Here is a 25,483-nt window from a genome sequence, read left to right on the forward strand (position 1 = left end):
AAATAAAAGTACAATTATACTGATGATAAGTGAGAGGACAAATAGTGGTTTGAATTTAGAAATGAGTTAAGATGGTTTGTGAATAATAGAATAAGAGTGTGTTTGGATGTTGAAGTGAGTTGAGTTGAGTTGAGTTGAGATAATAAAATATTGTTAAAATATTATTTATTATTATTATTATTATTTTATAATTTGAAAAAGTTGAATTGTTTATTATATTTTGTATTGGAATTTGAAAAAGTTGTAATAATGAGTTGAGATGAGTTGAAAAGAATTTTAATTCCAAACGAAGCCTAAAAGTTGAATTGTTTATTATATTTTGTGTAAAAATTTGAAAAAATTATAATAATGAGATGAGATGAGTTGAGATGGTTTTGAATTCAAATGAGGCCAAAATGAAATTCATTGACTAAACATATATGATCGACTGGCAATGGTGAGCGAGGTCTTCAACACTCGATTAATGGTTAATTTAGATAATAGAGTATTTTTAAAATATTTTATTATTATTATTTTATTACTATTTACTATTATTTAATATTTATTAATTAATTATTTATTAATATTTATAAAATATCTAAAATTACTTCACTATTCAAACACAACCAATTCCCGTTACCAAACAAGTTTGAGATCCACTCTACGTCACAAATTACTCGCATACAATAGTTACCGTACGCCGTAGAGCACCCTCCACCATTCCCCGAATATTAGAAACTAGAAAGAGCCAGGAAAAGAATATAAATTACAAAACCCTGAGCCCGAGTTGAGGTCCGAGCAAACACGAACCCTAACCTACGCGGTCTCTCTCTCACTCTCTCCCTCCCTCTCTCCCGCGGCACCTATCCTTGACAATAGCCAACAATGGCGGCCATGCTGGTACGCAGATTCTTTCTCACACTATCGATTTGGATAGATTCTTAGCTTACTAGTGTTAGCTTACTGACTTTCGTTTGTCGGTGTTTGTGAAATGTATGTTGAAAAAACAAAAAACAGCAACCGCAGATCATACTGCTAAAGGAAGGAACGGACACGACCCAAGGAAAGGCGCAGTTGGTGAGCAACATAAACGCCTGCACGGCAACGGCAGACGTGGTCAGGACCACGCTGGGGCCGAGGGGTATGGATAAGCTGATTCATGACAACAAAGGCACGGTCACCATCTCCAACGACGGTGCCACCATCATGAAGCTCCTTGACATTGTCCATCCCGCCGCCAAGATCCTTGTCGACATTGCCAAGTCCCAAGACTCCGAGGTTTCCTTTTCTTGATTTTTCTTTTATTTTTTCTGATTTTTCTTTCTGTAAACTTTAATTTTCACTGTGGATAGTTTTTTTCCGTTTATATTCTGCTTGGTTGCCTAGAAAATGGGGAAATATCTTCGAACAGAATATTGAGATCTTATGTTTCTTAATATTTTAGATTTCAGTTGTTTATATTATATCAGTAATAATCATTATTTTCTATTAGCATAATTCCTCACAGGAAATATTTATCTTTTTACTTTCTATTGTTTAGTTATAATTAAGAGTAATTCTACGGACAACCATGAATTGCATTAACGCCGTATAATCGCTTTGAATTTGAAAAAGAGTAGGGTCCAGTATTAAAAAACTAATTTTTTTTTTTTACGTGGGTCTCATATTTTATTCAATTTTTTCAAAACGATTATGCTGCGGTTGCACAATTCACGGTTGCAAATATATTTTCTCTATAATTTTACAGTTTAATTTACGGCATTTTTGCCAAGAAAATGGGGAGAATATGAGGGGGCTGGAATGCCGAGGCCTTGGGGTTGTCTAACCATTTAGATTTGAGGTACTGATTGTTAACGTGGCCTATAGCCCGCTACATCCATTTATTATTGCTATTTGAAGGCATTAAATGAGCTCTAAGTCCTTTCTTTTCACGTCTGAGAAAGGGGAGGATGAGATTTTTAATCTATTTTTCTAAAAAAACTGGAACTAAGTTTTGATCCACGGGACCCAGCTCAATTGAAGCCAATGGAAGCGGAGGAAATGGCAAATAAATTTGGGTTTTACGTGTTCGCTATAAATGTGTCACCTGCTGAGCAGAAAAGGCAAAGCAGAGCCAAGTATGTTGTTGATTACGTAGAAAAAAGGTTTCCAGCCATGTTAGGCTTATTGACATTTCCTACTGCTCCAGAGTTTCCCTGAAATGTGGAATATCATACAATTTGAAGAGTTGTTTTTTTTCTTATGTTCTTAGCAACCATATCAGGTAATTTAGAAATTGACTAAAATCTGTGTAAACAGTAGTTTGTTTATGGTAGAACTTCTGACAAGTTGCATTTATGTATTTTCTTATTTTTTTTTTTGATAAGTAAAAATAAGACTTTATTAAATCACCAAAGTAACACGATACAAAGAAAATACCCTGTTTATGTAGGCATATTGGAAACTAGGAATTCGTGAAATTCCATGCCATTAAACTCTACAGCTATGGCCCAAGTACAAAGAGTTCTAAAAAATAACAATATAAGCTCCTCCACAGATCTCTCTTTGTCTTCAAAAGTCCTCTCATTTCGTTCCTGCCATAGACACCACATAATACAGATAGGGATCATCTTCCATACTGCTTTAATCTGTCTCATCCCACGGATAGAATTCCAGCAAGCCAATACATCCAAAACTGTTTCTGGCATCACCCACGCCATATCCATCCTTATAAACACCGCGTCCCAAATAGCCTTAGCTATCTCACAGTGTAAAAGTAAATGATTTACCGACTCACCCCCACTTTTACACATACAACACCAATCTACAATAATTATCCTCCTCTTTCTTAGATTATCCGTAGTGAGGATCTTCCCCAAAGACGCTGTCCACACAAAGAAAGAGGTTTTGGGAGGAGCCTTATGACGCCAAAGCTTTCTCTAAGGAAACTGTATCTCTGGTTCTTGTGTGAGAACCTTATAAAAAGAGCGAGCTGAGAATACCCCTTTCCCTGCAGGATGCCACCACAACTCATCTTCCTGCTGAATATTCGGTCTAACGGAATATAAGAGGCTATAGAATTTTGCAAAACTTTCCATCTCCCAGTCCTGTGCCGCCCGGTTGAAATTAATGTTCCAGTGAATGTTTCTACCTGAGACTGAGACTTCCATAACCTCCGCCACTGTGGCCTCTTTGTTACTTGCAATCAAGAAAAGAGACGGAAACAGATCGAGTAAAACACTGGTACTACACCATGCATCCTTCCAAAATCTAATCTTGGCATCTGTCCCCAAGTGCAATCTAGTGTAACGCTGGAAAACCTCCCATCCTCTTCTAATGTATTTCCATAACCCCTTACCCGCTGTTCCTCTAACTTCTCTGGAACACCACCCCTCCCCTAGATCACCATATTTGCTTGCAATCACAGTCTTCCATAAGGCCTCTGGTTCCTTGGTATATCTCCACAACCATTTGCCTAGTAAAGTCCGATTAAAAACTCTCAAATTTCTGACACCCAAACTGCCATTGGAGATAGGCCGACATACCATCTCCCACTTAACTAAGTGAAATTTAAACTCATCTCCCAAGCCCCCCCACAGAAAGTCTCTCTGTAACTTCTCAAGTCTACCCGCCACACTTGCCGGTACAGGGAATAAGGATAAAAAGTAAGTAGGAAGGTTGGAAAGTGTACTTTTGATTAAAGTAGTCCGACCCCCTTTCGACAAATACATTCTCTTCTACCCTGCTAATCTCCTCTCTACTTTTTCAATCACTGTATCCCATATCAAACGAGATTTCGGAGCTATACCCAACGGCAATCCCAAGTAAGTCATAGGTAAAGACGCAATTTTACACCCCATAATGCCCGTCAAAGCCCTTATATCTTGAACTTCTCCAATCGGTACCAACTCGGATTTATCATAATTCACCTTCAAGCCAAATACTGCTTCAAAACACAGCAGCAATGCCTTCACCGCCCTCAACTGAGCGTGATCAGCCTCACACATGATAAGCGTATCGTCTGCAAACAACAAGTGAGAAACAGTAGTAATACCCCTACTCGGTGCTCCAATCTGGAATCCACTGATGGAACCATTAGACACTAAGGCTGAGATCATCCTACTCAGTGCCTCCATAACAATGACAAAAAGTAAAGGAGATAACGGATCCCCTTGTCTCAAGCCACGAGAGCTTGGGAAGAAACCCGCCGGGCTACCATTAATCAACACCGAGAACCGTACCGTAGAAATGCACCATCTGATCCATGACCTCCACCTCTCACCAAACCCACACCTACCCAGTAAATAAAGGAGAAACTCCCAATTAACATGATCGTACGCCTTTTCCATATCTAATTTGCACATAATCCCTGCTTTGCCCATCTTCAATCTACTGTCGAAGCATTCATTAGCGATAAGAGCCGCATCAAGAATTTGTCTACCCTTAATAAAAGCATTCTGTGGTTTGGATACAATCTTCCCCAATATCCCACTTAATCGATTTGCAAGCACTTTTGCAATGATCTTATAAACACCATTCACTAAGCTTATAGGCCGAAAATCTGTGATCTCAATGGCCCCTACCTTTTTAGGGATTAGTGCAAGAAAAGTAGTGTTAAGACTTTTCTCAAACTTTCCTAACAAGAAAAACTCTTGAAATACCTTCAAAAGGTCCACTTTGATCACCTCCCAACACTCTTGGAAAAAACCCATAGAGAAACCATCCGGTCCGGGAGCCTTATCTTTTGCCATCTTTCTTACCACTTCAAATACCTCTTCCTCTTCAAAAGCCCTCTCCAATCTGGTAACATCCCCTGATTCAATAGAGTCAAAAGCCAAACCATCTAACGTAGGCCTCCAACCCACCTCTTCCGTGAGAAGCTTTTTAAAGAAAACAACCACATGGTCTTGGACAACCTCTTCTTCTCTATTCTCAACCCCTTCAATACTCAGCCCTTCAATGTTATTATTTCTTCTATGTGAGTTTGCAATTCTATGGAAAAACTTCGTACTTCTGTCCCCTTCCTTCAACCATAAAGCTCTTGATTTTTGGCGCCATGAGATTTCTTCCTGTAAAATTAACCTCTCAAGATCAGCAACCAATAAAACTTTTTGTGCTTGTTCCTCTTCATTAAGTGACCTCCCTTCTTGTAGCCTTTCAAAATACTGAATTTTCATCAACTTGGCATTTTTGTTCTCCTCCACATTTCCAAAAGCTTGTTTATTCCACTCCTTTAGATCCCTTTTTAAGGCTTTCAGTTTGTTTGCAAAAATAAAATTGGGTGTTCCTTCAAATTGATACAAAGTCCACCATCTTTTAACCCTTTCCACAAATCCTTCTGACTTCAACCACATATTTTCAAACTTAAAATACCTTCTGCTGTTACGAACACCTCCACAATCCAGTAGAATAGGCCAATGATCCGAAGTTATACGACTCAAACGCTTTTGCCATACGTCCGGAAAATGGCTTTCAAACTCAGGGGAAATCAGAAAACGATCCAAGCGGGACCACGTCTGATTATTTGACCAAGTAGCTGGGCCCCCGGCTAATGGGAGATCTACCAAGTTTAAATCAAAGATAAACTCAGAGAACTCCAGGCTTGCTGGTCTCAATCTTCTATTTCCCAGACTTTCACTCTGGAAGCGCACCACATTAAAATCCCCCCCAATACACCAAGGGAGGTCCCACCAACTTTGTACCCCTGCAAGTTCATCCCATAATAAACTTCTATCAGCATCTAAGTTAGGCCCATACACTCCTGCAAATGCCCATAAAAAATCATCTGATACACTTTTAAAAGAACAAGCTACCATATATCTCCCTATGTACTCCTCCACCTTCTCTACTACCCTTCTATCCCACATTATCACTACTCCTCCCGAAGCCCCTGAAGAGGCCAAATATACCCAATCCACATAAAAATTACTCCACAAACTCCGAATAATCCTCCTACTAATCAACTTCAGCTTTGTCTCTTGTAAACATACTATGTCCGCTTTCCATTCGCGAAGTAGACGACGAATCCGAAGACGCTTCTCTACCTTGTTTAGACCCCGGACATTCCAAGATAAAATCTTAGGCTTCATTGTAGAACATTCAGCCCCTTCCCATTGGCCTTATTCCTACTAGAACTTGCTTCCGAGTTCATCGACCACATTAATCTTTTTAATTCCCGACTCTTCTTTGTGCTCCCCCTCTTTTCTTGATGATGGCCAGCTTCCATAGCCGTTAACAAGGCTATAAACTGCTCCTCATACCCAACACACTCAATTCCAACAACATGTTGAATTTCTTTAGCTTTATGTATAACCCAATCTGATGCTTGATCTGGAAAATAATAATTTAATGGGGTAGGATTCCCCATCTTATTATTCTGGTTCTGAAATTCACTTCCCATAGAAAAATCCTCCAATCCACAAGGGATGAAAAGTTCATCTTCCACAGAATGCATGAAGTCATCTGAGTCTTCTTCAATCTCAGCCAAGTCGAGGTTCTCTGCTGATCTCCCCGAGCCTGTCACTAGACTCATCGACACAGCCTCCCTCATCCGCGAGGTTTGCTTCTCCAGCGCCGAATGAAGATGAGTTTCTACGCCTAACAGATTTTGAGCACAGGACTCCGGCGAGACCCCACCGGCGACCCCCACTATCTCCGTCGGCACCGTCTGTGGCCCCTCAACCTCTATCGGCGCCGTCTGTTTGCTTTCCGGCACGAACCCTAGCCCGTGATGCTCGACGGATCGTATCGGGCTAGAACTCGGTTTCGCGAGTTCTGTTGGCCCGGATCCTGACCCGTTTACTTGGGTCTTGGATACCGACCCGCCTGTATGGGCCTTGGACTGGGTTTCGAAATTCTGGGCCTTAACCTTCGACGGCCTAGCCCCAAAGCTTTCTTGTTGTTTCGCCCGACGCCACACATTCCAGCCTTTAGAATATTTTCCCTTCTGTTGCGTCTTCTCCCGAGTGAACCTCAGCCCATTTTCCTTCAGTTTCTCGGCACCTTCACTTTCCTTTAATGAACCGACAAATGCTACTATAGTAGCCATATCCTTCTGCAATGCGCGTAGCTGCCCCTGCATTTCCAACAACTTCCTTTGCATTTCCCATGTCTGACACTCGACAGAGGCCCTGCCATGGGCATGGTTCACCATCCCATCACGTTGCCAACTTCCCTTACCTCTGTCCAGAACTTTCTCACCAGCCTTCTTCGCACCAGCAACTCTCGGTATCGACTTCGCAAGGACATCCTTATACGATCGCTCATAGTGTTTCAGTTTCTCTCTTCCATCACTCGGTTTGTCTCCTCCATGCAGACCACCTTCATTGGTTTTTTCTTTCCCTTTCACTATCAAAGCCTCCCTCATCCTCCTCCATCCCCACCCACTCTCTCCTTCTGGAATACATAGCATATTTCTTCTTCCCCCCTGACTATACTCTGATATTTCAACATATCTTCCATTCCTATTTTCACAACGTTGAGCAATAAAACTACAATACCCCTCACGTGTTGCCGAGTAAACCTCCTTTTTTCTGCTCAAGCTCTCCTCTAACACCTTCCCAAGCCAATGAATAGAGGAGAAGCCCAGCAACACCGAGTTTTCTGTCTTCCAGCTTCTCTCAGTAATTCTCAGAACGCCACCTCCACATAATGCTATAGTGAAGCATTTGGACTCAATAACTAGTTCTATAACACTGCCCATCTAACTAACACCAATCAACCCAAGTTGGTGAAGCAAAATGAATCAAGAACCAGACCAAGAAACCAGAAACAGACCAAGAAAAAATGCATGTGTACGGAGAGAATAAAAGTCTCTATGAATGAGTACAACTAGTGTTAATTCCTATACCCTATCCAGGACTCCAACTTCTTAAAGAATTGTGCATTGAGATAGAACAGTTTCAAGCCAAGAAGTTGGTGGGCAGCTTGGAGGATGAGGAGGATTATGTATTTTCTTATTGCAGAGAGATTAATCAAAAGTTCAGTTTTTAACTATTTTGTAGTTTCTTTTTTGTGCAATGATCTTTGGAAAGCCCACCCAACATCTGGGCCTATAATTAGAGTAATTATTATAACTAGAGTAATTAATACAATTAGAGTTTTTTGAAATGATTATAAAGGGTCAGAATTTCTCCCTCCCAAACAATGTGGGACCCTATTCACCACTCTCTCATACTAAACTTGGGGTATTACATTTTAGCTTCTTTTTTCCCTACTGTATTACAAATTGTACTTTGTATATGATTGAAATGAGAAATGTAATGAGTTCAGCCACTTGCCTCCCACTTTCTTTGTATGAAAATTTGGGAGAAGGTAAAGGCACCAAAATTTTGAATAGCATGTTTTTGTCATTTTTGTTACATGTTACAAAACAAAAGTTCAATTAATGCTAAACTGCCTTCATCTTTCCCTAAGCAATGAAGTAGATCATCAACGTCTATTTATTGTGTTTTATTTAGTGGTGGTCTTTTATTGAAAAAGAACAAAGAAAATAAGAGAATCAAAGTGCTACCTATTGCAGAAGTTTTTTATATTATATTTTGTTGAAGGTGGCTTTTAGGGTTTGAAATGGTACAGTCATGCTAATTCATGATTTTCAAGCTGTAAAACTCAGTTATAGATTGTTTTGTTGCTCTTTATTCTCTGTTTTAACATGTTTTTGGCAATTAACTTAAATGACTTACCAATTGTAATGTTTGCGGTGTAGGTTGGTGATGGAACCACTACAGTAGTTCTGCTTGCAGGAGAATTTCTGAAGGAAGCCAAGCCTTTTATAGAGGATGGCGTCCACCCACAAAATTTGATACGGAGTTATCGGACTGCATGCTATTTGGTACATGATCTGCTTTTTTTTTTTATAAAACAAAGAAGTATGGTTATGCTCATCCTCATTCATTCTAAATATTATGAATAATGCACTAGGCACTGGAGAAGGTCAAAGAACTGGCTGTTAGCATAGAGGGAAAAAGCCTAGAAGAAAAGAAAAGCTTACTTGCTAAATGTGCTACTACAACACTCTCTTCAAAACTCATTGGTGGGGAAAAGGAGTTTTTTGCATCAATGGTTGTTGATGCTGTCATTGCAATTGGGTATGAAGATAGGCTGAATATGATTGGAATAAAGAAGGTATGTTTGGCTGTTAGTCCTTTAAAAGATACAATTCGTAATTTCTCATTTTTCTGTTTTAGTTATTTATAATAATTGGATGTTTAAACCTACCTGTTTAGGTTTGACTTGTAATGTAATGAGCTTTATCTCAATACTGAACACTGGATGATGTAAAGTATCCAGATGGATGCCAAAAACCCTACTTGAAAGATATAATTAGTGGTCCCCTCCCCCAAAATAATATAATACTGGCATAATTAAAAAATCTGGTCATTACAGATGCATGATGAATAATTGTGATTCCTTTAAATTCACTCGAAGTACTTCAGTCTAATCTTGATACTTGGAAGCTTGTGTTCTAATCTTTGAACTCTTCATGTTGTACTTTCAAGTTGATAGTAAACTTGAGCCTAGAGACGCTATCCTGAAAAATTATGTTTGTTGGGTGGCCACTGGGCCAATAACACAACATTTATTGTTTATTTAATATTGCCACCTTTTACTCTATTGACTTCCTGTATGTGCTTAACCATTTTCACTCATTATCGGAGAACAAATTTGGAAATGAATGTCTTTAACTAATTTGTCAATTAGTTTCATTACCAAAAGGCTGCTTTTTGTCACATGGTTAGTTTTCATTTTGTGATCATCTTCTAGGCTCTCCTGGAGTCTTTTTCATTTTCTTTACCAAGCCTCAAATTCTTTTGGGATTTATATTATTTGGATTTATCTACTATATTTTGTTGGTTCATTTTGTTTTCTCACCATTTATGGTTCATGGGCATGTGTATAGAGATTTTTTCTGGGTACTGATGACAATTATTTTTAATTTGTAAATTACCCTTGCACTTCTGGTCCTTGATGCTAGAATGGCACCTTTCATCATGTTTTTACTGAGGGAGGATGTGTCATTTGAGCTAAGCCACACAGGATATATACTACTACTATAGTATTTTTGTTCTAAATCTTGTTTAGAAAAGATCCTTCTGACTAAAATGTCACTCCCCTTCAATCCACTTTTAGTTTGTAGCAAAAATTCTTTGTTGGAACTTTCTTTCTGTTCAATCTTTTCCCTTCCGATACCCAATGTTTTGATGCTTTTATTCCTCTCTCTCTCTTCACTCCAACATAAATCTTCTATCTTTTAGCTGGAAGTTTTTCTTAGCCGGAAATTGTGCTTTCAAAATTCAAGCAATGGCAAATTTGGTTTTTTTAACAGGTTCCTGGTGGTAACATGCGTGATTCCTTTCTGGTAAATGGTGTTGCCTTTAAAAAGACATTTTCATATGCGGGTTTTGAGCAGCAGCCAAAGAAATTTGTAAATCCCAAGATACTTCTGCTAAACATTGAATTGGAACTGAAATCTGAGAAAGAAAATGCGGAAATAAGGTAAAGTATTTGGGTCTATTTTCAATTTCTACACGGTCATCTAGATAAAGTGCTTATCTGGACATGCTCTTCCCATGTTCTGTAGACTTTCAGATCCATCGCAGTACCAGTCAATTGTTGATGCAGAATGGAATATTATATATGACAAGTTGGATAAATGTGTACAGAGTGGGGCTAAGGTTGTTCTTTCGCGGCTGGCTATTGGTGATCTTGCCACACAGGTGTCTATTGTCCCAATCCTTAGTGCATCTGTTGTTTTTTCATATACATCTGCTCTAACTCTAATTTATGTAGTAGGTGTCTTATAATATCTTTTAAACCCCTAGGGGGGTTGGCTCAAGTGGTAAAGGCCTTGGGCTTGGGGGTATTCTCCCCTAGGTCCAAGGTTCAAATCCCCTTGGGTGCAAACAATCTCTAGGGGCTACACCCCCTGGTGAAAAACCAGCGATTTAACTAGTTCCGTGTAGGGAAACTTCCAAGGGTGCAGTGCACGGGACCGGGGTTTATTCTGCAGGGGTGGATCCGAACGGCCCTGCCTTAGAGAGGTTTCCTGACATAAAAAAAAATAATGTCTTTTACACCTATTATAAAAATTATCCTATCAGAAAGATATTTTTCAATTTTCATAAGCTTTTTCATACATTCTTAATTGGTAAACTCAGTTCATACGCCCTCACATTTAGTGAAGAACTGCATTTCTTTATTCTTCATGCCTTTTCATTTATGGTTTTAAATGAGTCATAATTTGATGAAAACTAGGTGATACTCTATATATGTCCTGTACTTGGGCTATTGCCTATCCCTATTATCAATAAAATTTTGTTTACCGATAAAAAAATGATGAAAACAATGGCTCTGAGCTCTCTACAGGAAGATTCTTTGGATTTACTGGGGTGTGTTTGACAGTATTTTGCAGATCGAGATATTTTCTGTGCCGGTCGTGTAACAGAAGAAGATTTGCAACGGGTTGCTGCTGCGACTGGTGGAACTGTACAAACATCTGTCAACAACATTATTGATGAGGTCACTATTTTGCATTTTTCTTAATATCTTTTCCCACTATTCTTAAGAATGAAGACAGTGGTTTGCTTATGTTGTTTGATATGTTGGTGGATAGCACTTCTAATGTGAGATTTGTTTGTCCTCAAGGTTCTTGGAACATGTGAGCTTTTTGAGGAAAGCCAAGTCGGAAATGAGAGGTTTAATATATTCTGTGGGTGTCCGTCGGGCCATACAGCCACCATAGTTCTGCGCGGTGGAGCTGATCAGGTCTGTCAATTGCATGAAAAAAGAACCACCGAGTTATTTGGTCGCACAATGCTTGCACATATAGTTGACCTCAGATTTCTCTTGCCAGTTTATTGAGGAAGCTGAGCGGAGTTTACACGACGCAATAATGATTGTTCGGAGGGCTATGAAGAACTCCACTGTAGTTGCTGGGGGTGGTGCGATCGATGTATGGTTTCTAGAACAATTAACTAGATCTTGATCAATTATATTGAGGATATTTTGGTGATGCAAAATGTTTTTTTTTTGGTGTCAGATGGAGTTAAGTCGATATCTTAGACAGCATGCTCGCACAATAGCTGGGAAATCTCAACTTTTTATCAACTCTTATGCTAAAGCTCTTGAGGTATATCTTTTTGGGAGTGTGCCTTTTTTCTATCTAGATGAAAACGTTTCGATTAATTATATGCAGGAAAAAAATTGTACAAGTGGACTAAATTGCTTTATGTTTTCTTTATCAGGCGTGCACAAAATGGTATTAAAGCTTTGTTTTTATGCCATTATTTTTCCCTTTGGAACAGATATGGGAATAAACTTTCTTCACATATGTTGATTCAGAATTGGGAATTGGTTTTGGTTGAAATGAATCGAATAGTATTCTACAATGTGAGATCTTCATTTTTGCTAGTCCTCAAACTATGAGTTTAGATTGAACAAAACCACTAAATTTTAAGTACTCCTAAATTAGTTTCCACTTGGTGATTTAGGGAAGAAAGTAAAGAAATAGAATATACTTTGTTTTTGGGTGAAATGGATAGTACAAAATCAGTGTTCTGAGGCATTTCTTTTGCCTTCTTTTTTATTATATTACTGTTTTACCCAAAAAGATTGCTAGAAAAAAAAACATAGAATTTACCATAAAGAGAACCCCTCCCCCTCCCCCCCCCCCCGGGGGGCGGGGGGGGTTCACTATGTGCTCCCTTGCACTTGGTGTCTTCGGTTTCTTGACTCCGAGCCATATATAAGTGAAAACATAGTACAAGAATGGAGTTGGTATAACTAATTATTGGTAAATTTCTATTTGTTAAAGTCTCAATTATATTTCTATTGAATTCCATTTGAAATCTATAATAAATAAGTTTGCCATTCATTTTGAAAACAGCATACACATTTTGCGCTTTTAAGTGCGCTCAATTACATGCAGTTTACTTTGGGGGTGAAGATGTCAGAGTCATGGGACCGACTTAAAATTAAGTTTATAACTAGGGCATGATAAAGAAAGGCCAATGAAAGCAAGCTAACATGTCTTTTCTCGGTATGGGGTTTGGAGGGTTAAGTTGAGGGCTTGAGCATGTGTGCCTATTCAGCATGAATTGGGAACACAGATTTCTTGGTATGTTGTCTGACTTGCTAATGTTTGAGGCCAGTCTTGCTGGACTGATTTTGTTGGGGGTTATTTTGATAATAAATTCTGGCATTATAGGCATGCAAGCCATAATTTTCAGGAAGATATCTGTGTAGAAGTTACCATTTTACAAACTGCACTTTTATCAAGTTTTTAACTTACTGAAGGAACATGGTTTATAAAATAGTTGTTATCTCTGAATTTAAAGGTCAATTCAATCACTAGAGTTTGGCAGAATATATATTCTTTATAACTAGAATTTGGGATAATATTGAATATATTTTCTCTGTTTACTGAATGATAATATGTTTGTTAACTTTTCGCAATGGTTCTTGGACTAATTAGCATTGCCTTCTCCCCTAAGTATTGCGTGAAGCTTAAGGTCACTAGTTTAATCATGTGGTATTGCGAGTCAAGTATTTGTTAAAAAAAGTGAATAAACGGTTACCTATTTGTATTGTGTATAAGAATTATCAACTTGAGACATTTTATTAAGGTATGCTCCTCTGATGGTTACAGGTTATTCCACGGCAGTTATGTGATAATGCTGGATTTGATGCAACGGATGTACTGAACAAATTAAGACAGAAACATGCACTTCAATCTGGTTGGCATCTTTCCATCGTAGATATTTCGCTGCTTTCATTTTTGGTTAAATAATGTTTGGTTACTGAAACATCCCTTTTTGTCTCCAAATATGGTCACCAGAATCAATTGGACTATTTGTTTTTTAATTTTTTTTATAAAAGAGGACAAAGCCTCAATTTTATTGATAAACCCTCACTTATGGCATGGGAATACCATGATAACAAACCAACAACTAGAATATACAGAACAAAATTAAAGTAAATAATCTAGCCATTTCCCCCTAATATTATCCCAGAAAGACCGCATTCTCCCTGTCTGGAGAGAGTATATTGGATGATTTCTGTCTTGCAGCATATGAGGTGGTTTAATGTTTGGTAGTAGTTTCAGAGTTTTCCCCCCCTTTTACCAAATATTTCAAATCTTTAACAGGTGAAGGTGCAAATTATGGTGTGGATATCAATACTGGTGGAATTGCCGATTCATTTGCTAATTTTGTCTGGGAGCCAGCAGTTGTGAAGGTATCTTTCTGTTTTGGGTCCTTAACATGTGTATATGTTTGGATGAATAATGTCTTTGCTGACAATTTTACACTTTTGGTCACTATGGTAACTGCTTAATTGCAGATTAATGCTATTAATGCTGCTACCGAGGCTGCCTGCCTTATTTTAAGCGTAGATGAGACGGTAAAAAACCCAAAGGTATTGTGATTTCTGGATTGTGGTTTGAAAGTGAAAACTTGTACCTTATTTCGTTATTCTTTTTTTGGTTTTTCGAGGCTTTGTTTGTGAATTGAAAATGATCATATTACTTGATCAGTTAGGGTACATTGAATAATATGTCAGACTGTCACTTCTGGCTCAAAATAAATAGAAAGAAAAATCCTGATGCGCTCTTAAAAATACAAATTCCACATATTCACAAATACTTATTGACAGATCAATTCCAAGAATCCACAGAAATATTTAGGGCAAGTTTGGTATGCAAAACGAGCAGTTTTATTCTTTTGTTTGGTGATGACACATGAGATACTGACTGAAATTGGATTAAAATTCGTAAAATACCCAAAGACCACAGCCCCCTTCCAAAAGAAAAACCAACCTCCTGTTATAAAATAAAACCATATGATTGTCGGCCAGCCACAAAAACCTAGGCTATCCTCTTTGTCCACGTGGGTGGTTGGATCACCCCCAAAATGGCATTTTGAGGGTGGTTTGACCACTCCTGTGGGCCTTTATTGGTGGGTGACCACCAAAATTGGTTGGAGTACAGCCCCAAGGACTTTAAAAATTATTATTTTTCTAAAATAAACATTTGAAAAAATAAGGGTATTTTGGAAAAACTCCTACTCCAATGCCCTAGGATTACTAGGACCCTATTCTGTGAATTAGAAATACCCTTAGTTATTTGAAAAGTGTGAATCATATTTTATTGGCAAGCACTTTTTCTAGCCTGACTTTAAGAATTCTTCATGATAAATGCTTGGAGGTGATGCAGGATAGTCTCAGTGGTCTTAGGTGTCGTTGCCATTTTTCATCATAAGGGCAGTTTAGGATGAGTAATAGAGTTTAAGGGTACGTTTAGTAAATGAGATGAGATGAAAAATTCTCATAACTTCCTTTCCAAACATCACTCAAACACAACACACTTTAATTTTAAATTTTCAATTTTTTATATAATCATTACCTAATCATTATCCAAATACAAAAATCAATACAACCTTTACAAACTTAAAAACAAAATACAAAAACCAGTACAACTTCACAACAAAAATAATATTAAAAAAGTATATTCAAATAATTTTTCAACTTTATAATATTTTTGTTCAAATTTTTTTTCCTCATTTATCAAAACCCAATAAAATATCTTAACTCAAATCATCTCACTATCATTTATAGAATTCTGAGATACTCCAATTATCTAAACGAGCCTTTAGTGATTAGGAGCTGTTGATGGTTTGTTGTGTGCGTGTAACACTCCGTTCCCCCAGGGTTGATAATAAGGTCATTTTTAGAAATCTTGGGGAACCAGAGTGCTACTAACAATGACTTAAAACTCTTTCTTCTTTATTCTATAAATAAATAAGTCAATCTTTATTAAATACTTGAAACCCAAAAGAGAGTTTGCAGAAGACTTATTATCAATAAAGTCTCATGTACTTATGAAGAATAACTTATTAAACTAGAAATCATAAAACTGACCATGTCATAAGCTGTCTAGGCCTCTGCATCGCCTCGTCCTGCAGCTCCATCCTCATGAAAATCCTCACTTGGGGAGGTTTAAAACATACAAACAGGGGTTGAATACTTAATAAGCATCACATCATGTAGTAAACATAATAAAGCATAAGATTTCTTGAAAACATGCATACTCATAGTTACATACGTAAATAACATGAACCTGATTAGTGCATGAAATGCATTAACTTGTCATAGGCTAGTACCCACTGTTGACTCCCATGAGTTAGTGTTAACGAATTTAAGTAGATTCTGATTCCGCTCGTGGCCGTGGGTTGAAGAATCCATACATAAGGAAGACACTGAGTGCACTACTAGCATGTACAACCCGGCAATGCAATATTTTTTTTTTGATAAGTAACCTGGCAATGCAATATGCCCATGACATATCATGGTACCATCTTCATATTATAATATAGGCCGTTACGTATCTTAACATTCATATTTCATTGTAATCGTACATGCATACATTCTTTTCATATCTTGTTTTGTCATATTATAGTTTTCAAGTGAAATCGTGCCTTATCATATCATAGATTTCAAATGAAATAGTAATCTTTTATGAAATGTCGTGATACATATTTCCTCACATAAAGTCATTATTTTTCATAAATCTCTTGATGCATAACTCTTCACATAAAATCATGGATTTTCATAAATATTTTAATGCATAAATATTAACTTAAAATCATGGGTTTTCATAAAATATCTTGATGCATGTCATTGCAGCTAACGTGAAACTTATGTATAAAATCATGACATTTATAAATTTATCATGATTTGGGTAAATAAAAAGGGGCTTCCATTGGAGTACGTACATACATAGTAATTTTATAAAAGATGTCATTTACAGTACACACGTGTAAGGTATGATCATGCTTCTTACCTACTTGGTAGCGTTAATCCAATATTTTTAGGGTGAAGCTGATTACCTATAAAATAATCAAGTAGTTTCCATAAATTTCTAATTAATCATGTACTTTTAAATTAAAACGGAAATACTAAAATATTCTATATTTCCCTAAAGCCAAAAATCCTCCAAACCCTAAAAGTCATTAAATTCTATAAACATCAAGTTCTCATAATCGTAAAATCACATTGACTCCATAATATTGATGTTAAAATCGTAAATCTTGTGTTCTTGTGTCCAACTTTGATTTCTCGATGTTTTGTCAATTACCCTAAAAGTATTCTGACTTTTCATGGGCCCCAATCCTCATAAATTCTTATAGCCAACATAAACCGTAACAAAGTTTTACACTCAATTATCTCCAATCGGTGACACCCTATCGATCTCACATGGTAATTATTAGCTTGCTTGAGAGAGAGGACTTGCGGTTTCATTGTGGAGTGATGTGAATTGTTCAACTGGGTTGCTCCTTTGTGGTGCTAGTATGGTGATAGTGGGAGCCGAGAGGGGAGAAGAGAGTAATGTGAGAGACCTAAACTGAGAGATAGGGGGGCTTGACGTAGGGAGAAAAGAGAGAGATTAATAAGAGACAGAAAACATCAACGGAGGCTTACGGGGTTGATGTTTTGCCGTGCTTGGAGGAAGGTGTCGTGCTTTGTTTTTCTTGCTTAAAGCAGGGGTTGTGTCGATCTCACGAGGAGCTAGTTTTGGTCTTTATATGGAGGGTGGTGCAGGGTGGCAGCAGTGTGGAGGAGGTTGGCAGTGGGGCTATCCCGTGGTGGTGCAGCGACTGTGTGGTTTCCGAAACTAGAAGGAGCTTCACCGAGTGCGGCGGATTTGCGGCGGATTTTGCATGGAACAATGGTTCACAGTTAGGTTATGGTGCAGTAGGAGGGCTGCTGGACGTGCTATAGGGGCTGGGGGGAGGTGGTTTCTACGGTGGCTTGAGGCAGCGTTTCTGTGGTGGTTTGCTTGAACGTTGAAGGCTTACTCAGCTTGGGGTTTCCTTCTGGGCTGCTGTTCCTTGAGATGGAGGCTAGCGGCTTGGGGAGGAAATCTTTTGTGGGGCTGTGCGTGAATATATGAGGGGCTGTGGCTGAATGTGTATTTGTGTATATTCATAGTAGCTAGAAACCCTAGAGAAAGAGGAGGATAAAACTTAAAGTGCTGGTACAGAACTTAATATAGTATATACGGGTTTGAGGCAGTGCAACTTTGGGCTTAACTCATGGGCTTTTGGTATTTGGTTCAGAATAAGCCCAACTCATCCAGTAAACATTTTTGGGCTTTAAATAAATTCTTGGGCCTAATGTCAATTAAATAGGGATCCATTTGGTCCATAAATATTAAATGGGCTTTAACTCAATTACTGAGCCCAATAAAAATCTTATAATCCACCGTAATAATTTATGGGCCCGTGGTCTTTCCAAAGTTACCCGATTAATCTCAATTGGGCTTCTATAAATATTTGCTCAATAATATCCTCCAAAATCATCAACTAAACCTTAACGACTTTAAAATAAAATTTTGGGCCTAACTAAATTTCAATAGTTAATAACTTGTGGGCTTATCCCATATGGCCCATTAATAATCCAATAGCCTCAATAAATTAATAGCTCGTGGGCTATTCTAACACGGCCCATTAAAACTATTTTAGGCCCAATAAATCATCCATATTTTATCCCTTATAATATTGGGTTGGGTCATTAAAATGAGACGTGAGCAATTTTAGAAATGCCAAGGAAAGAGGAATCCTTTAGAGTGGAAGAAGCGACAAAGTTAAAAGAATGGAAGAAGTTGAAAAGCAATAGATAGAGAACTTGGACATCCCAATCTTCTAATTCAATAAGGGTCCATCTTTCAACTCAACTCGGCCCGTGGATCTAAACGGCATCTGAAGCTTATTATCGTGTTTACGCCAAGCGATTCAGGTCTTAAAATGGGTAATGTTGCAGATACGATGATGATGTCGTCTTCTCATCTGAGTCAACATGGAGAGTTCTCTAGCAGATGGAGAGAGTGAGTTGTACTCTTGTATATAGGCGTGCAGATGGTGAATCTAAAAAAGATAAATTGGTGGGTCAACAGAGATGGGCAAAACCTCATCCCAATTTGGCTGTGTACTCTGCACCTGATGGATGTAGACATGAGCTATTATAAGGCTTAAGGCATTGTGAGCTAGGAGATAAGCGTTTCAATCCCCTTGTCCCTTTTCAGCATCTTTGCCACGAATGAATAGGGCGGCTTATGGAAGAGTAGCAAATTCTGATAGGGTGGACAGACTGGATGAGTGGACTATGATGCCAAGAATGGGGAAGAAGCGGCTTTGGGGTTTGTTCCTTGTCTTTGTCTTAGACTAAAGAGTGGTTATAGTTTATATTGGTGCATGGGGGATGGAATATTTGTGATGAATGGTCTTGAGATGGAAGTAGTGGATTGATGGCATGTGGGGAGAACTTGGATAAGGTTTCCTGTTGTGTATGATGAAGCAGACAATAGATATAGGGAGATGGAAACTTATTCTTAAGAGCATTTCCCTTTTCAGACAATGTCTTTGGGAGACTTCGGAGCAATCCATGGGATATCTTCCTCAAATTGGGCGACTAAAAATGCAATGGAAATCCAACAATGAGGAGTTATTGGGTGTGGGGTTTGAAATGCAAATGATGGCCAAACACAACAGAGAAAAGAATGGAGAGTTGAATGGGCCTAAATGGTGTCCACAAACTGACTCTCATGGTGGTAGTTGTAGCCATAGTAGAGGTAAGGGGGAGGGTGAAGTCTATTTCTATATGATGCCTAAGTTGTTGTCTTAAAATATTAGGAGGGCAAATGATGCGAACAAGTGGCCATAATTAAAAATTTATTTTGACGAGGGTTGGTAGATATTATTTGCTTACAAGAGACTAAGATGGAAGCCATTGCAAAAAGATGCTTAAGAAGATTGTGGGGATATACGCACATGGATGGGAGCCACATGGCTTCAAGAGGTTGCTTCGGGAGGAATTCTGTTGATGTGGGGTCAAAAGGATGGTAGAGAAAGTGGAGGGCTATATGGGGGAGTATACAATTGCTTGCTTTTTTTGAAATGTGCAGCAGTTTTTCATCGGGTGTATGCAGTAGTCTATGGGCCACATGATTGTAAAAGGTTGCTCTTATTAGAGGAATTGGCTGGTCTTAGTAGTTGGTAGGATATATTGTGTTATTTGAGGTGATTTCAAAGTTATGTGCTTCCCTAGTGAGAGATCCAAAGTTGCGGAGGCATTTTCAGAGCTTTTTCTTTTTTGAGCAAGAACTCTTAGATATTCCATTAGTTTGCTGATAAATGTCTCTACTAATTGGCACTCTCTTTGGATATTCCATTAGTTTGTAGATAAATGTATCTACTAATTGCTAACTTTGCTTGGATAAATGTTCCATTATGTTGGACGACAGTGGCATTCATGGTGGTCGAAGATATTTCAAGTTTGACAATGTGGTTAAAAATTGAACATTTTGCCCACAATGTTAAACATTGGTCACTTATTACTTTAAGGTTAACCAAGTTATGTTGGACTTTCGGTGGAAGTGAATGATTTCCATACCATAAGCTTGGTGAGTGAGGTTTATAAGATCATCTTTAAGGTTCTAGCGAAGCGGTTGAGCAAAGTCATGGGGAAGATCATCCTGAAGTCCCAAAATGCTTTTGTGAAAGGAAGACAAATACTCGGTTCTCATTGCTAATGAATGCCTGGAGAGTAGAGTTAGAGCCGACATTCCAGGTATCTTGTGTAAATTGGATATGGAAAAGGCATTTGATCATGTGAACTGAGATTTCTTCTTGTATATACTTGGTAGGTACGACTTTGGGGAAAGATGGTGTCAGTGGATAAAGCATTGTATTACAACCGTCTGATTTTTTGTCTTGGTCAATGGCACTCCCGAAGGCTTCTTCAACAGTTCTCGAGGTTTGAGACAAGGGGATCCATTATCCCCACTCCTATTTATTCTAGTCATGGATGTGCTGAGTAGAATGTTGGAAGGGGTGGTGGATAAGGGTTTCATCTCGGGTTTCTCAGTGGGTGGTTCCTCGCATGGAAGCTTGACAACCTCCCATCTTCTTTTCACCAATATACATTGATTTTTTGTGACCCGGATTTGGATCAGATTCGTTCCCTAAGAACACTTCTACTTTGTGTTGAAGCTGTATCTGGCCTTAAGGTGGATTTATCAAAGTCGGAAGTAGTTCCTGTTGGCTCAGTCAATAACTTAAGTGAAGTGGCTGCCATCTTGGGGTGCAAGGTTTTATCCTTGCCTATGAAGTACCTTGGACTCCCTTTGGGGCCCCTTCATAAATCCAAGGTGATGTGGGAAGGGATTGTTGAGAAAATTGAAGACAAATTGACAGGTTGGAAGAGAATTTACTTGTCTAAGGGTGGGAGAATCACACTTATTAAGAATACGTTATCTAATCTCCCAATGTACTTTATTCCTGTGCTTGTAAGGGTGGCGAATAGGCTGGAGAAGATTTTTCGTGATTTCTTATGGGGAGGGATAGAGGATGCAAAAAATTTCCATTTGATCAAATGGGATAAAGTATGCACCCCTTTGTCTTGCGATGGGTTGGGCGTAAGAAAATTGAGAACTTTCAACAAGGCACTTCTTGAAAAATGGTTATGGCATTATCATCTGGAGGGAGACGCTCTTTGGAAGAATATTCTAAAGGTCAAATACAGGAAGATTTGGGGAGGTTGGTGCTCTAATGAAGTAAGATGGGCTTATGGCGTGGGAGTGTGGAAGCTTATCCAGAATGGTTGAGATGATTTTCTCGATAACTGCAGGTTTGAGGTGGGAAGGGGCACATGAATCAGGTTTTGACACGATATTTGGTGTGGGGATATTGCTTTGAAAAACACTTTCCCCTCTTTATAGGATTTCGTTTGATCAGGGTTCTTCAGTGGTTGATAATATGTGCAGTATTGTTGATTCCATCCATTGGTCCGTGAGATTCACTAGAGCTGTCCAGGATTGGGAGGTGGGAGACATCACTGATTTATACAGCGTGTTATATGTGCTGAAACTAAGGGCAGGAGGGGAGGACTGATTACTCTGGACATGCATAGGGAACAAGAAATTTTCAGTTCGTTCGCACTGCAAGGCCTTGACGACTCACACCTTCAATGCCTTCCCCTGGAAGAACATTTGGAGGAGTAATGTCCCCCTCAAGGTTGCTTTCTTTGGTTGGTTGGCATCCCATAGTAAAATAGTGACTATAGACAAGTTAAGAAAGCATGGACTCTACATAATGGATTGGTACTTCATGTGCAAACACAACAGTGAATCAGTGGATCACCTTCTTCATTGCGAAGTAGTTATAAGGTATTATGGGATGAAATCCTCTCTAGGTTTGGTATTGCATGGGCTATGCCCAGGAGGGTGATAGATTTATTGTCTTGTTGGCGAGGGATTAGGGGCAATCGCCATATCGCAGCTGTATGGAAGATGGTGCAGTATGTTTAATGTGGTGCACATGGAATGAAAGAAATGGCCGATGCTTCGAGTATAAGGAATGCTCTCCGGATGGTTTTAGGGCTTTTTTCTTTCATACATTGTTGCTTTGGGCCTTTTCTATTGTATTGAATGGAACAAGTCTTTAATGACTTTCGCTACTCTCCGTAGCACATAGTTTTGTAATTAGGCTCTTTCTTGTATACTTCTTGGGTACTTGGGCTTTGCCTATTTACGAGGGTCAATAAAACCTGTTTTACCTATACAAAAAAAAAAAAAAGTTATGTTGGACGGCAGTGGCATTCACTTATGTTTTGGCACGAGAACATTAAGGTGCTAAAAGATCTGAAAGGTGCATTAGCAATACCTCTAGTATTTTTTCCCCACTCAAAATTATGGCCAATCTAGCGAGATCTCTTAGCTTGCTTCTAATGTACATGTATTAATTTTTTTAGTTCATTTATTTTATTTCCTCCCAAGACGTAGTGCACATATGATGTTCAGCATTATTTATATGATGCTTGTTTTCGTTTCTATGATGCAGTCAGAGAGTGCACAGGGAGAAGCTGCTGCTAGTGCCATGGGTGGTAGAGGACGTGGAGGTGCTTTTCCTGGTCGTGGACGTGGTATGCGACGTCGATGAGCACTTCAGACTTAAATTTGGGAAGTATGAATTCTTACTTGTGTGGCCTTTTAAATTTTCAACTGTCAACTTTCTGGGTCGAGTAGTCTGGAAGGTGATGAGCCCTCCTGTCAGGAGCGGCACATTGTAGTTGAAATCAATTCCATATGTTTGAGCAACTTTTTTTTGGAATTAAAATAGTTGGTATCCATTTTGAGAATCTAATTTGTGTTTCTTGTATTTACATTTTTGGTTTCTGGGGAATGAATTGTTGAATACTTTTTTGTGGCTTATTGCTTTTGTTGCGTTGGAGTGATGTAAGGAGTTCTTAAATCAATTCTCTGAAATTTTCAGCCTAAATTTTATGATGCGCCGACCTTGGCAGTGATTTTAGTTGTACGGTTATCGAGGTTTTCTAGTAGAGAACGGAACGCCCATAGGTCTGATCCTCGAGACATCTGGATCTGGCACTCACATGAAATACACGTGAAATAATGTAATAGAAATAGCGACAAGAGAGAACATCATTTGCAGAGTTGACACATGCTTGACTTTCATCGATCATATATTATTGTGAGAACATTTTATACGAAGAGAAATGTTATTAGGAAGTTTTATACTACACTACTTAATTAGCATGTGATTTATCATTTTTATCATTTTATTTAAATACATATTTAAGCATTAAGATAGGACAAAAATAATAAATTACATATTGATTAAGTGGAGGTGTGGTGTAAGGCTTCTATAAAGAATTTCTCATAAAACTATTATGAAAGAATTTCGGAAATATTAAAAAACATTCTATTTCGATCGAATTAATTTTTTATATGCCTCTTAAGACTGGTGACTCCTTGGTCTTTGGATTTTTCACATATTGATTCGACGCATTACGACCTGGGTTCGAATTCGAAAATGGATTTGCTCGAGATTATCAATATTAGTCGTATAAAGATTTATGGATATACAAGGATTTATGGATTTTCTTAGTGGTGTTGGGATTTAGGATATGGCTTAGATATGATTTGAGGAAGCTTGGTGACTTCCTGCACGCTAGGCTAGGATATCATTCTTATTACTTAGTAGGAACTAGGAAGGTTACCTCTCTGGTTGGCCTCCTACCTTTTTAAACCAAAATGATATCAATTTTTATACAAAAGGTTTCATCACTCAATTAAAGTTTATTTACAAATTACTTAAAACTGAAAAAACTCCACATTAACTCCAAAAAGCATCTTTGATTAGTGTCTTTGGAAAAATTTATATTCAAACAAGTTTTCATTTTACCTATGCCTTCATGTTTTGGACAATGTTGCTTTGCCTCTGTTCTCTTCTCGTTCTCTAAGCCGGCAAAGAACTTCTCTTAGTTGTTGTGGGTAACAGCTAGTAGCTGTGATCGTAGATGACATTGTGATAGGTCTTCCATGATGACAATGGGCTATACTTGCCCATAGATGTGGCGCCCCTAACCTCTCGCTTGTGATTTAGTAAATAGTCTTGTTCGAACAGAAGATTATTTGAAGGCTATTTTCATAAGTTTGAACCATATTTTTAACAGTTCAAACGATAATTTTTACAGTTTGAACCATGCTTCTGAATATATCAATTTCTTATAGGATCTATTGTAGACATGTTTATCCATTTATGAAAGGCTCTTAATTTTGTTTTCTTGATGCGCATATTGTTTTGAACCATGTCAAACTAATGGAACGAAACGTAGAAGATCAGAGTGAACATTCTTTAGCTCATAGAATCAGCTTGCTAGACCCATACTTGTTGGGAGGGTAATCGGTTTGAGTGACTTCAGCGACTTGATTTGTAAGGGGAGGAGTATCGAGTGAATTTTAGAGACAGGATGGGGTCCAATCTGCGAACAATCGAGGGTTGCTTATACTAATCTTGTCTAAGTTTTATCATGGGGTGGCTGAAATGGGTGTCGTAGATGACCCATTCACATTCATTGTACAAGGGGTTAGTATTACATTCTTAGCTGACAAGATCGTTGAGATTCTAAACATCCTTTGTGCGCTCGAGGCATATCATGCTTCTCAACCAGTTTAGAAGGAGGATGGAGTGAGGAGCACGTGGAGCAGACAATACACAATACAAGAGGGATGATATTGCTGATGATGAATTACATCGGTTGATTGTTGTAGATACAACACCTCCTTATCATGGTAGCAAGACCATCAAACAAGTTGATTGCAAAGCATTCTTTTGGATGTTGACGCTAATTGTCTTATACAATGTTGATCTGAGGAAGCATTAAGCGGATTTCAGCCTAGATTGGACGTGATTTATTTTATGACTGGAAAGAGGTTATCTGATTGATCTGCTGTATTACCTTACTTGGATCCAAGCTGAGTCACGGTATTCAACTAGATCTAGTCTGCCATATGCTGATGATCTCTAGACTACTTGTATCTAGGGGAGTGACTCTAATTGAGTGTCGACAGTCATAGATCTATCCCTTAACATTGTGACCTTGGGCAAAAGCGAGGAGGGCCACCTGGATATGCATCATTGGTCAGAGGCTGTGAGGGGTCGGGTATTCC

The 25,483-nt window shown here is 38.4% G+C and overlaps 2 protein-coding genes across 2 annotated transcripts; both read left to right on the forward strand.

Moving 5' to 3' along the window:
• The first annotated feature begins 697 nt into the window (after positions 1 to 697).
• On the forward strand, positions 698 to 23,316 carry LOC109003684 (T-complex protein 1 subunit eta). Its single transcript, XM_018981932.2, has 14 exons — positions 698 to 879; positions 997 to 1,257; positions 8,666 to 8,791; positions 8,881 to 9,084; positions 10,286 to 10,455; positions 10,541 to 10,676; positions 11,362 to 11,478; positions 11,605 to 11,724; positions 11,813 to 11,911; positions 11,999 to 12,088; positions 13,607 to 13,694; positions 14,105 to 14,193; positions 14,299 to 14,373; positions 22,851 to 23,316. Exons 1-14 carry the CDS (start codon positions 865 to 867, stop codon positions 22,947 to 22,949), a joined length of 1,689 nt encoding a protein of 562 aa, XP_018837477.1. The 5' UTR covers positions 698 to 864; the 3' UTR covers positions 22,950 to 23,316.
• Positions 8,538 to 17,733, forward strand: LOC118344216 (T-complex protein 1 subunit eta-like). Its single transcript, XM_035684340.1, has 13 exons — positions 8,538 to 8,561; positions 8,666 to 8,791; positions 8,881 to 9,084; positions 10,286 to 10,455; positions 10,541 to 10,676; positions 11,362 to 11,478; positions 11,605 to 11,724; positions 11,813 to 11,911; positions 11,999 to 12,088; positions 13,607 to 13,694; positions 14,105 to 14,193; positions 14,299 to 14,373; positions 17,554 to 17,733. The coding sequence occupies exons 1-13, from the start codon at positions 8,538 to 8,540 to the stop codon at positions 17,731 to 17,733; spliced, it is 1,518 nt and encodes a 505-aa protein (XP_035540233.1).
• Positions 23,317 to 25,483: the final 2,167 nt, after the last annotated feature.

This window comes from Juglans regia, chromosome 13, assembly GCF_001411555.2.
Source record: "Juglans regia cultivar Chandler chromosome 13, Walnut 2.0, whole genome shotgun sequence".
Lineage (NCBI taxonomy): Eukaryota > Viridiplantae > Streptophyta > Magnoliopsida > Fagales > Juglandaceae > Juglans > Juglans regia.